The sequence below is a fragment of the Vicia villosa genome, linkage group LG6 (genome assembly GCF_029867415.1).
Source record: "Vicia villosa cultivar HV-30 ecotype Madison, WI linkage group LG6, Vvil1.0, whole genome shotgun sequence".
Lineage (NCBI taxonomy): Eukaryota > Viridiplantae > Streptophyta > Magnoliopsida > Fabales > Fabaceae > Vicia > Vicia villosa.
This window is the reverse complement of record NC_081185.1, coordinates 110,232,012-110,245,807: the sequence shown is the minus strand read 5'-3', so window position 1 is coordinate 110,245,807 and position 13,796 is coordinate 110,232,012. Positions and strand designations below refer to the sequence as shown.

Sequence of the window (13,796 nt, the reverse complement as noted above, 5' to 3'; positions counted from 1 at the left end):
ATTAAATGTCTTTGAATAACTCTACGTTAATACTAATCGAATTTTAAATTCTTTTTAAAAAACCAAACTAAATTATGTATCTAAATTTGAGAATTTCCTACTCCCTCCCTTCCAAATAGATTATTGAGGAAACAACTCAATAAATATTGAAATTAGTGACACATATACATGGGAGTTAGTGTATCAAAATTACTAATAGAATCAACTATGGTTGATGTTTTGAAATGATCAATTCTGTTTTTTTTTTTTTCTTTTCAAAATGTCTTTTATGGTAAGTGCTTTTGTGCATAATCAGTTTTTCAAATCTTATTTTTTTAGATATTTTTATGCATATTTGAATTCCTCTCATTTTTATCATCGTTTTTGGTTTTCGAGTTTTCAGAATCGAACATTAGACGAAATAACATAAAAATAAGTTTGTCAATAAAACTTTGGATCAAACAATTGCAAGTAAAAAAGATGGAGTGCATTTTTTTTGTACTTTTATTTTCAACACCACCCAGATTTCAAAAATCCATTAGAATGAAGCAAACAATGGAAAAACTAAATTATCTCACATTAAGCTTGTCATAGGCTGTGTTTGGCACATATTTTGAGCTTATAGTTTATAGGCTCGTATAATAATAAAATATCTATTTGAAAACCGTCTTTTCATCACGAGCTTATAATTTATTTTACTAGCTTATAGCTTATTTTTCAGACGCTATTTTAAATCGTGTTTTACCTAATAATTTATACTTTATCATTTTTTCTTCCATTAATACCCTTATAAATTTTAATTATTTTAAATGTGCATTTAATCATTAATTAACAAATGTTTTTTGATGTCATTTTACATTTTTCTGCTAGTTAAACCGCTAATTTTACCAAACACTTTAATTAACTTATGAACTATCAGTCATTAGACATCAACTATAAGTTATAAACTATCAGCCATCATCCATCATCCATAAATTATAAGCCATAAGATAGCTTATCATCCAAATCCAACCGTTAATTTTACCAAAAAGAACCATAATCAAAGCCTCACTCATTGACATAATGTCTCCTGTCCAAAAAAAAAATGAAGCATATGACCTCCCTCATCGTCCCATATAACCTAGGGGCGATTGACACCACCACATACTTGAAATAACTAATTTTTTTAGCTTTTGCAGTTCAAGCAATTTAGTGAGAATTAACCCGCCTTTTTCGAGAGAGCGTATACAAATCTAATTCCCGTTATCAACCCCATTCGTTGAGTAGAAAGAGAAGAAAAATCCACAATAAGCGTAATTCTTAAATTCACTTATAAGATTTTGAACCCCTCACAAAAATTTAACTGTTGGAATGAATTTGAAAGGAGTGATGTTAATCGTTTTCATGATCTCAAACTCAAAATGGGCGAAATAGATATTCAATCCCAAATTTAATGAAAACACACGAACATTGAGAAATCTTTTTCACAAAATGATGTCTTCTTCATTTCTAATAAAAGTGATCATCAGATCTTCACAAAATTCCTTCACACTCTCGCTCCTGTGTTTACCGCCTCATCACAAAAATAAGTGTATTAATTATGACATGTACACCTCTAACATTTATGAGAAAAAAGATATGCATTGACAGTCTAAAATATTTTACACTGTCAACTAATCACAACCATATATTTAATTAAAACACAATTTTAATTTTAAAAAACTAATAAGACATGACAAGTGTAAGTATTTTGATTGAATGTATGCATAAAATTTGTTTACACCTTAAATTCAACATTTATTTGTTTGGGTATATTATTATTGTTCATTATATAAAATTTATTTGTAGATGATTTTACAAAGTTTGATATTTTTTCAACAACTCTTTTAAAGAAATAAGTCTGGTGGAATTTGTGTAAGTTAAGAAATGATAAAGTCTATTATTTATAAGAAGTAACTAGTGAAATATTTAAATTGATTTTCAATAAATTAATTCTGTTAAATTGATTTTGACCAATTGTAAGTTAACAGTAAAGTGTTTTATATTTAAATTGAAAATTAAATTTTTTAAGTGTAAAAATCACGTTTAAATTTTAAAGCTGTAAATTACAACTTTAAGTAGAATTAACTCTAAAAAACAATCAATTTTATCTGAGACCAACCAAACATATCATAATCAATTCTACATATTTTATATTACATGCTTGAAATCAGACATATGCATTCAAAAATTAATTTTGAAAGAATTGATTATAGAAAATTAATTTTGGTTAATAATGAGTTTTTTTTGGTTAATAATGAGCTGAATATAATCGGATATGTGTTTAATTAATTTTCTATAATTAAGTTCTAACATTAAATTTCAATTTAAAAATAATATTTAAAATAAAAAATTATAAATCAGTATAAAATAATACTAGATCTTTAAAATTGATTTTCCCTTTTAAAAAACTAAATCAACAACTCATTGTTTTAAACCCAACATGAATCTTGTCATAGTTATGATTACAATAATCCAAAACCAGATCAGGAGGATAATCAGATCCTGCACCGTCCTCTCTATTCTTTCACATCTCCCTCTTAAATCCTGTGTCTCATTCCCGCATCCGCATCCAAAAACAAAACCACCACCAACAACACTTCATAACAAAAAAAATCACACTCATACACACTCCAAAATAAACTCTGCATTATTTCAATCACAGAATTTCATAAACACCCTTTTGATTCCCTCCATAAAAAAAACCCGATTTTGACACCAAAATCGAATACCCGAATGGCTTATTAACCAGATCCATCTTCTTCCTCAAAATGGGTCACCCCAATTTCCCACCTTGGAAGCGCACAAACACGCGTCAATGGCGTCTCCTAGACCTCATTTCTATTGCTTTCTTTTCCTTACTCTTTCTCTTCTTTGTTCTCTTTTACACCACCCTTGGTGGCCGCCGGGTAGTCGGTCCATCCACCGTCGACCCGCAACAGCACATTCGCCTTGTGGTGGCGATTGAGGAGGGGATGGCGAACGGGCAGATCATCGAGGCTTGTCCTGCAAGTGAGGCGGACCACATGCCGTGTGAGGATCCTAGGAGGAATAGTCAGCTGAGTAGGGAGATGAATTACTATAGAGAGAGACATTGTCCTCTGCCGGAGGAGACAGCGTTATGCTTGATTCCGCCGCCTAAAGGGTACCGGATCCCGGTGCCGTGGCCAGAAAGCATGCATAAGGTTTAGTGTTAATTCATTGCTTTGTTTAGATATTGTTAAAAGTATGTAAAGTTGCTAATGTTTGTTTGCTTGTTATGTTTGGATGAACCATGAGTTTTGCAAAATGACAATGGCACTGTGATTATCTATCTCTATTAAAGTACTTATAATCTATGAAGCACAGACACAGGAAACACGACAATGACATTGAGACTGATCCGTAGACACCAGTAATTATTTTAATAAATGAATAAATTAAACGTAATCACAAGTATCAGTATTGATTTCGGACACTAACACTACAACGACACCTTTTTTCAGATGTGTCTATGTTATGTACAGAGCTAATAATATATTTTGTGCAGATTTGGCATAGCAACATGCCACACAACAAGATTGCTGACAGGAAAGGTCACCAAGGATGGATGAAACGAGAAGGTCAACACTTTTTATTCCCTGGCGGTGGTACGATGTTTCCAGATGGAGCAGAGCAATATATCCAAAAACTCAGTCAATACATTCCCATAAAGGGAGGTTCTCTGAGGACTGCACTTGACATGGGGTGTGGGGTAAGAGATGTTTTCCTGTTTCCCTTTTAGACCTTACCACAGTTTTATCCAGTGTCCTTTTCTTGATTCATGCTTTGTAGGAATTTATCACCGCTTAACAATCAAATTCATACCATTTTTCTATAGGTTGCTAGTTTTGGAGGATATTTACTAGCTCAAAACATTTTAGCTATGTCTTTTGCTCCAAGAGATTCACATAAATCACAGATTCAATTTGCTTTGGAAAGAGGCATACCAGCTTTTGTTGCTATGCTTGGCACTAGGAGACTCCCATTTCCTGCATTTGGATTTGACTTAGTTCATTGTTCTCGGTGTTTGATCCCGTTTACAGCCTACAGTAAGTTCGGCGCCACGGTCATTTGTATCTTCAAATATTCTATGCTTGTCACTTCCTCATGCAAAAAATTTACCTTGCAGATGCAACTTATTTCCTTGAAGTGGATAGATTACTACGCCCTGGTGGATATCTAGTCATCTCCGGTCCACCTGTTCGGTGGGCCAAACAGGAAAAAGAATGGTCAGATCTTCAGGCTGTTGCAAAAACCTTGTGTTATGAACAGATTACTGTAGATGGTAACACTGCAATCTGGAAGAAGCCGGCCGGAGATTCGTGTCTTCCCAACAAAAATGAATTTGGTCTCGAGTTATGTGATGATTCCGGTGACTTAAGTCAAGCTTGGTAATTTCCAGCAGACTATTGCTAGTTTGAGTTATTTTCTGTTTATTATCTTTGCATTTCTTCTTGTCTTGTCTAATGAATTCTAACCTCGTTAAAATATCTCTTATTGATTACTTTGAATTGTGAAACTAAGTTGATCAATTTTGTAGGTACTTTAAATTGAAGAAATGTCTAAGTAGTACGTCGTCTATCAAAGGAGATTACGCAGTTGGAACAATTCCAAAATGGCCAGAGAGGCTGACTGCCGCACCTTCGAGATCCACTCTCCTGAAAACCGGTGTTGATGTATATGAGGCTGACACTAAGCTGTGGGTGAGGAGGGTTGCGCACTATAAATATTCTCTGAACATAAAGTTGGGGACTCCATCGATACGCAACGTCATGGACATGAATGCATTGTACGGGGGTTTTGCAGCTGCCTTAAAATCCGATCCTGTGTGGGTAATGAATGTAGTTCCAGCTCAAATGCCACCTACTCTCGATGCGATCTTTGACAGAGGCCTTATTGGGGTCTATCATGATTGGTGAGTTTTTGCCTAAAGTTTCCCTTTTTCTTTGTTGGTATGATTTAAAAATAAGACATGTTGTGGAAATTTCATGTATTGCAATGATAATGGATATATTTTCTCGGTTATAATGTTCGCAGGTGTGAACCTTTTTCCACATACCCTCGAACTTATGATTTGATCCATGTGGCTAGCATTGAGTCACTTATTAAAGATCCAGCTTCTGGTAAAAGCAGGTATTTTTCTTGTTTAACTGCTAATCTGATATCACATCCACGGGTATCCTAAGCTCTTAATCTATCGATTTAAGAAATCTTTTTATTGGATCAAAACCTGTGACTTTACAGATCTCGATGACTTGATCGAATTCCCAGATAAAAATCTTTACCCATTTCTTTTTCACAACTTCATTTCAGATGTAACATTGTTGATTTGATGGTGGAAATTGACCGCATATTGCGGCCAGAGGGAACTGTTGTGGTGAGCGATGCTCCTGAAGTAATCGACAAAGTAGCTCGCATTGCTCATTCAGTGAGGTGGAAGCCGACCATTTACGATAAAGAACCCGACTCACAAGGCAGAGAGAAAATTCTAGTTTTGACCAAGACCTTTTGGAAGCTCTAATTCGCCATTCCAGTGACAGATGTATAATTTGGTAAATTCCCTTCATTGTTCAGTGATGGTGTCAAAGATATACCTTTCTTTGCATCAAAGAGAAGCAGTTTTCTAACTTGTTCAATATCCATATAAAGAAGACATTAAGGCTAGAATTGGTAAAAATGGGAAAACTTGTGCAGTTTTAAGTGGAGAGCACAAATCAGTGTTAATTATATTTTCTCTTAGCTTCATGGATGAATTGTAATTCAATTATTATTTTTATTTAACATGACTTATTCATTGAGAAAAAGAGTTATCCATGAATCTAATCCAGCTATATATTTCACAGTTTTTGTTCTTTCTATTTTTTTCCCCTTAGTGTACATTATCCCAAAGTTTTATTCTCTCTAACCATTACAGATCAAGTGAAGTTTTAGTAATTTATCAAAAAAAAAGAAAAAAAGAAGAAAAAGTGAAGTTTTAGTAAATATTTAGTATTGGGTGAGTTTTATGTGAGTATCTCTACTTAAGGAACTCACATGATTTAGTTATTTCCCGTTACATTACGTCTCTTTCTGCCACTCAATCATTAGAGTACACACTTCGATTGGGCCATTAGAAACATAATGACTACATTTGGGAAATGAGATTGCACCCATTTACTTACTGACAGATTTGTGGTGAAACCCCAAAATACTCATATTTCGGATATGCATTTTTGAAATCACATTTTTTTTAAAAGAAAATGTGTTTTCGGATATGCATATCTGAAATATTCCGAGATTTTTCATAAAACGCAAACTACCACCCTTCTTATATTTTCATTCTCTTCAATACAAAAATCTCACTTCAAACCCATTTGTATCAAGTTCTATTCAACGCATTAATACTCTACAACTCCCATCCAGAATGGTTCAAAGCTCCATTAAAGTTGTACTCAAATCTTTAAGAAATTGTAAGTTTCCATAACTTTCCACTCTAGCTTCGAAATGTTATTAGGATTGTTAGAAATTAGGATAATGTTGTTTGTAGGTTGAAGTTATTGTAGTTCAATGATAGTTTTTAGATGGAAAGAAATGGATTTTGGATGAGTTAGGGCATGAAATGGAAGTCTTCCAAAAATGGTTGTTCGCATGTAATTTCGGAAGTGCATATCCGAAATCACCTCTAACCAGTTTCGGATAAGCACTTTCGTAATTGGCTCTGAGTTTTTTTTTTTTTTAATTTTCAATTCTGTTTTCATCATACTCTCACCAATGGCATTTCTTCAGGAAAATGGCTGACAACCAAGCACCGACTGATCGACTTAGACAGGGAAGGCAGACACAGACAACCTCGGCTCGGCGCGAGAGAGCCGCACTGCAAGGAGTGACTCGGGGATGGGGTCGATTCCAAGTCCAAATGGATGAGGCACCTACAAGATCCTCACATGCATATTCAAAACTAGCTCATAGTGTTTTCGGATATGCATTTCTGAAATATTTTAAAAATATGAAAAGGGTGCCATCGGATATGCATATCCGAAATATTTGAAAGTGTGAAAAGGGTGTCTTCGGATATGCATATCCGAAGATTATTTTGGGAATTTCAGGGGTGTTTTTCACGCTATATGGGTGCAATGAGAAGTTCCCATACATTTTTAAAAAAGGAATTGTTCAATGCACTAAGAATTTCTCACATTTTTGGCGAATTTTCAAAAATAATTTTCAAATTCAGATCTTAAAATTCGGATACATTTAACACACAACTACCCATTTTTGGAGCACACTAAAGCTAGATATTAAAAAACCTTGGAGTTTGGAATCAATATAGTAAATTATGGAGATTGAATTCCGGACGTGCCCAACACATCACACCCATGGCCAACTTCAGTACTACACAATTTAAAACTATTATAGATTACTTCACAATTTAAAACTATTATAGATTTCAAAGTTTTGACATGACAGTGATATATTTGGGAGTTGACCTGAGAAAAATGCAACAAGAACTAGATGACACCAGAGGATCTCATGCTAGGTTTTAATTCTTGGTCGATCTATATGAGCACCTGTTTACGGCGATTTCCGGTAAACAACCGCTAGTCTTCCAAACTATAATAAATATGATTTGGTTACTCGCAGGATCGACTAGATTGATCCTAGGACACATAGTCAAGAAGATTGTTATCAATGTTTATTCGAACCATATTCATGATTTGTCTTCTTCAATAAGCGTTGTTCGATTAAAGAACAAAGAGTCTTGACAATCACTTTGTTATATAAAAATGTGACTTCAGCGAAAAGATAAGTAACATAACATAGAAAATTAAAAGGACTATTGAAACGTAAAGAATCTTAAACTGCAGAAATGTTAAAGACTTTGAAAGTAAATAACATGAAAGTAATTCGAAAGTAAATGACATTAAAGTAAAGATACAGAAATGTAAATGGCAAGAAGTAAACGAAATGCAGTAATTCTGGAAAACAAAAGATAATACACATGTATTAAAATGGTGGTGTCATACGTACATTTTCTCAGCGAACTCTTTCTCTTAACGCTTGATACTTGAGTAAATATGTGAGTGATTTGTACAAAATGAACACACAGAATCCTAACATTAAGACTCCTATTTATACTAGTTTCGACCGTAACGGTCCTACACTAATCTGCAGCCACGTTTCTCATAAGAACTTCTAGCGACGCCATCTGTTACTTGGACAGTTACGAAACCGTCTTCGAATTTCAAATCTTCCCGCCTGAGTCCGTCTTCGACGCGTGGCAGTGTATTAAACAAACACTACGAAAAACACGCTAAGTAGTAATACTTGAATATATTTATAAATTTTGTCTAAGTCCCCGAAGACACATACTTTTCACTAGCTTTCAGTATTCATTATCTTCATAGCGAACTTAGAAATCTTCATTCTCGAAGCATGACCATCAGTAGCCATTCTTTTATTTTTTAAGGGATGGCCATCGGTAACCATCTTTCCTTCGATTTTCTACTTCTTCGAAGGACAAATACTACAAAACGAAATCTTTAGCTAACAAATTGCCCCCAATAAATGCCTGTTTCGAGAGTCAACAGAAATAGGCGTTTCTTGTCATTATAAGATTTCGTTCTTTATTGATCTTTGAGAGTTCCAAGACTGCTGACTAACGTCATAATCATTGATGACCCTGTTTCCGAAACGTCTTGTCATTTTCAAAGATGTATTCTCATAACTTACATTCCCACGTTTTAACCTTACTTCTTGATCATTACTCCTACATACTAGGAGTGAAGCTAACTTTATTCGACCGCCGTTGGATTAAATCACCAGCCGCCACGTGTTCTTTGGATTTTACCCAAAAGATTTAAAAAGGGTTTCCGTTAAACCTTTAAATACTTGGTCTTGCACTTCTACACAACCTTTCATTCCTATTTCTTCATCTTCTTCAAAAAACCAAACATCTTCAATCTCTTCAAAATCTCGCTCTCTTAATCAGAAATTTCTCTATGGCTTCATCTTCAAATGTTCTTCAACCTGCTCTGAAGCTCCAATCAACAACACGGTCTGGGGAACAAGAGCACGTTCAAAACCCTAACACCGAAGAAATACGCGCTATTTACGCTTCCCAGGTAATCATTCCCTTTGAACTTTCTGGAAAATCTCTCGCTTTTATGGGTCCATTACCAGGTGAAAATATCCCATCTCTGAATAAATTCTTCCCTGCTTATTACAAGACTAGACCATTAGTTAGCAAAATTAGGATAGATGAAGATGGCTGTTCTCCCTCAGGAAAATCTGCTAACAAGGAAGAAACTCCAACTGTAACTCCTTTAGTTTCAGCGAAAATTAGGTTAAACTATATGACCAACTCTGTAAAAGTGTTTAGGTCAATTCCTTTAGCCAAAGATCCTGATTTGTACTATGCCTGGTTAGAAAAAGTAGAGAAACAGAAAGAATCCTTTTGGAAATCGTTAGGAATATACGATTTGATTCAACTGTCAAAGACAGGTTTAGAATACAACCAACCCATGTTAGTAGCAGCGGTTCACTTTTGGGATGCTTCTCACAACACTTTCCATCTCCCCTGTGGAATGGTTACCCCTACTCTTTTTGATGTGGCTGCGATTACAGGACTTCGACCAACTGGCGAAACCTTCGATCCTAACGAAATGGATAATGATACTATTGGATTTAATGACTCACAAGTCACTTATACTGCATTCATCCAGAAGCATCATATTACCACCGAAACGGCAGTATCCGATGAAGAACATATTGCTTTTCTAGCGCTATGGCTTTCACGATGTGCCTTCTGCTCAAGATCTATTCAAGTTGCAAAGAGATACCTTTGCATGGCTAATCAGTTGCATGCTAGAAAAAAGCTCAACCTCAGCCAACTGCTTTTAGGGTCTCTTTATGAAAACCTCAGCGAAGCTGCAACCCTCACCAAGAATTTCAAATCCGGTAGTTTACTTTATGCTGGCCCTTTCTGGCTATTACAACTGTGGCTTAACGCTACATTCGAAACTCATCTTCCCTTTCGAGGAAACGTCAATGAGGAGGATAGCAAAATCAAGAATCGAACTATAGAAGGGACCAGGTTAGCTTACCTAACTCCAAAAGAAGAAATTGGAAAGCTTCGTGAACACTTCTTGGCGTATTCAATGATGTTTGCCCGGCGTAACCAGTTCGATCCTTCTATGGCCCCCTTTGTACACAGAACAATAGGTCCTGAATGGTTTACTCGAAAATTCCCATCAACATCTCAAGATCAACAAACTGAGTCTATGGAAATTTGGGAAGCCTTTCTAACTCCAAGGTTATTTTCCCATCGCCTTCGACCATCAAAAGGTCAATGTATTCTCATGTGCTACCAACCAAATTTGGTCTCGAGACAGTTTGGGTTGGTTCAAATAAAGCCCAAATGTTTATATGAGAAAAGAAACCATATGTGTTTCCATACCTTGTACTTGACTGAAGAAGAATGTAAAACAAAAATCAACAAATACGTTGGCACCACCAATCTTCCTCCTGTCTCTTTCGAACCTGCTTTTTATTCTACACCAGACTTTCATCAATGGTGGACGGATTATTATAGCTCCCAAATCTTTGATGCTGATAGCCTTGCTCAAGAACTAACTGCAGCTTTTACTGATGTGCAGGAGAATTTTCAAAAAGGCACTTCAACTCATATTAAAGAAATCCAAGCTTTTCAAAAATTCTTTGAAACTATCTACAGGCCTGATGATCTTAGTCGGACCGTTCGTGAGGCTGCAGTCATTTTGCGCGAAAAGTTTTCCGCCAAACTGGATAAGTTGAAATTGCCCTCGTATGTTCGACCAGAACTACGTTATGAAGTGGCTTTCAAACTTAATCCTCCAAAATTCCCTCCACTACCAAGTGCTGATTTTGGTGTGGCTCTAAGTCCTCCTTTCCCAGTCTGGTTCGTGTGTGGGAATGCTCTCAAAATTCTTCGAGAGAGTACCAAAAAACGCGCTGAACGAGTGGTTCCGACTAAGCATACCTTGGATACTTTCAAAGGACATCTTCATATAGATCTTAAACATGTTCGTGTCCTGACCCCAATACCTGAAGGTTTGGATTAAGACAATCTTTTCGACTGACTTTTCTTTTCTTTGCTGATATACTGATTTCAGTTTCAACTACAGCTGTTGCACGAAGGAGGAAGATCAAGGAAGCTTCTGCCCAAAAAGATTCTGGGACATCTAAGAGCAACAAACCAAGTGAAAGTGATTCCATCGTTACTGGCAAGAAGCCCACGGTACATACTCATCTCATATTCTTGATTTTGTACAATCTGTGAGTAGTATCCATCTTACTTATCGTCTATTTGCCAGAGCTCGAAACCCCCAACAGGTTCGAAGCGGAAAGCTTCCTCGACAGCTGCCTCAGATGGCGAAGATAAATCCCCTCCCCAAACTAGACAAAGACACAAGAAGAGACAAAAAGCTGTTACCCCTTTAAGAAAAGGGAAAAGGATAAGTCCCTCTAAAACTGCTTCTCCTGGTGATAAGGTGTCCTCTGAAGAGTCTCCTTTAAAAACTGCTAGTAATGCTTTCGTTGTGGAAAGTCATAATTCAAGTCCAGACAATATCCCAACCAAGGTATTTGGGTTCCACCCCACATATTATCTTGTGATCTTAACCAAATAATTAAACTGACATTTACCTTGTTATTGCAGGAAGACGCTGGCACTGCCACTTCAGGTTTCAAGGACCATGGCTTTATCATTAATGTTGACAAACTTTACGGTAATTGTCAAACTTTAACTTTCGTCAACTAAACCCCTCAAAGGTTTATCTTTATGACTAACTTTGCTCTGTTTAACATAGGTACCTCTCAAAATCAAACTCATGTTCTCTCGCCAGTCTTCGAAGACGTTAGGCCAATTGCTACCATATTGCCTAATGAACCAGTCGAAGAAAGTCACTCCACTGACGAGTCCCCACCTACTCATTGTTGCACCCCAAAATTTGCCCACATATTTATTTCTAATTGGCTTAAGCTTCTCATTTCATCCGCATACCTTCATTAGAGCATTAACAAATTCATGCATCATTAATCAATAAATTTGGCTTGGGATCGAGGATCTTGGAAGCTAGGGTTCTTGTATGGTCGTTCATGATGGACTTCTTTCTCCTAAAGCTACAAGGTTTTTCTCTATGAAGACTCATCAAGGGCAAGAGGACTATGGTTCTTATGCGCAGTGGCTACAATCGTTAATTCAACTGAGATTCAGTGGTTTTTCAGGTTGAGGTGTTCTTAAGCGCTCCAATTCTTATCTTCCTCAAGAATTCATCAAAGAATTGTTGTTATGTCGGATTGAAGTACAATGCATGTCATGGTGGGAGAATTAGACTTGTGGGTTCATTGTGTTCAAGGCGCCACTATACGTAATTGGTTGGTGGTTTGGTTTGAATTGAGGGATCGGGATTGAATTAAAGTCACGATGATTTGAGGATGAATTTGATGATTTAATTGACCTTATTATTCGAATTTGGTTCAAGGCATCTTGTTCATTGAGAATTTAATTTGAGCTAAGATACTAGATACATGATACAAGAAATAAGACTGTGGATTGCTTGTGATCAAAGTTTTATCAATTCTCTCATTGATTTGTTGATTGTGATGCAAAGGGAATCGTGTTAGAGGTTGAATTCAGGTTTGCTATGCAAAGATTTGAAATAGAAATACAAAGTCATTTAAGGTTTTTCATTGAATTCATTCATCAAGTCAAGATAATCTACTCAAAGTTTCATCCATGGGTTGTACTCAAAACCAAGTACATACATTCATTCATCATTTCCATGTTTATATCAAAATTTCATACAAAATTCATTACCGAAAATCATTACACATTTCATGTTCCAAATCCAGTCCATTACAAAATTCATATACTACATGAAAGAAAATACAAAAGGAAAAAAGTTTCAAGACATAAACCTATGCTGCCAAAACCTATAAGTTCTATGGTTCGTCACTTTGGCTCAGTACATCCAATTATCGTGCTTCAGAGCCGGCCAATGAGATTTGTAACGGTATTCTTTCTCGACCTTCTACTGTAGAACCAAGTCCGAACCTGCACCTGATCAGAACAGAAGATTAGAACAAAAACCGGTTCCTACACAAAACGCAACAGCCTTACACCAGAAAAATTGAGAAGAAAGCAGCAACAAAAAATCAGAAAGACCGCAACGGTTAACACCGCATACCATATTCAATTCAGTTCCGATTTTTGTTATCCCAAAGCAGCCTACACATTTCTAAATCAATTCATAAACATACCATACATTAAACCATTCAATCAAAACTAAACCATTTCCAAAAGCTATCACTAATAGCCTATTAACAGTTAACAATTTCTAACAGCTTATAACTCTTTGTCACTCTCTAACTAACCTTTGCAAACAATCCCAACAGAAAATTCTGTAGCTAAACAACTAACTCTCTAACCACCAAAACAGAAATAACTGTCATAACCAACTTTTCTCAATCCTCAAACTAACCTAAACCATCAACTACCTTCTAACTAACTCCTAATAGTCTAACAGTTCCACTCTTAACTAAACCTAACCAACCTGTAACAAACTACATAACAGAAAAAACAGCATACATAACTAACCTTCAACATCCCTAACTGTCATCAACTGCATAACAGAATGTAACTGAAATATCAGAAGAATAACTAACCTGCAATCTCTATATAACAGAGCTCCCTCTCCATTCAGCATTCCCGGAATTCAGAATCTTCACTTCTCACTCTCCACCATTTTCTCAATCCTTCACCA

General features: G+C 35.9%; 1 protein-coding gene across 1 annotated transcript; it reads left to right on the top strand.

The window, feature by feature from the left end:
* The first annotated feature begins 2,448 nt into the window (after positions 1 to 2,448).
* LOC131612084 (probable pectin methyltransferase QUA3) lies at positions 2,449 to 5,876 on the top strand. Its single transcript, XM_058883898.1, has 7 exons — positions 2,449 to 3,182; positions 3,527 to 3,730; positions 3,857 to 4,067; positions 4,148 to 4,409; positions 4,559 to 4,933; positions 5,056 to 5,151; positions 5,332 to 5,876. Exons 1-7 carry the CDS (start codon positions 2,769 to 2,771, stop codon positions 5,537 to 5,539), a joined length of 1,770 nt encoding a protein of 589 aa, XP_058739881.1. The 5' UTR covers positions 2,449 to 2,768; the 3' UTR covers positions 5,540 to 5,876.
* Positions 5,877 to 13,796: the final 7,920 nt, after the last annotated feature.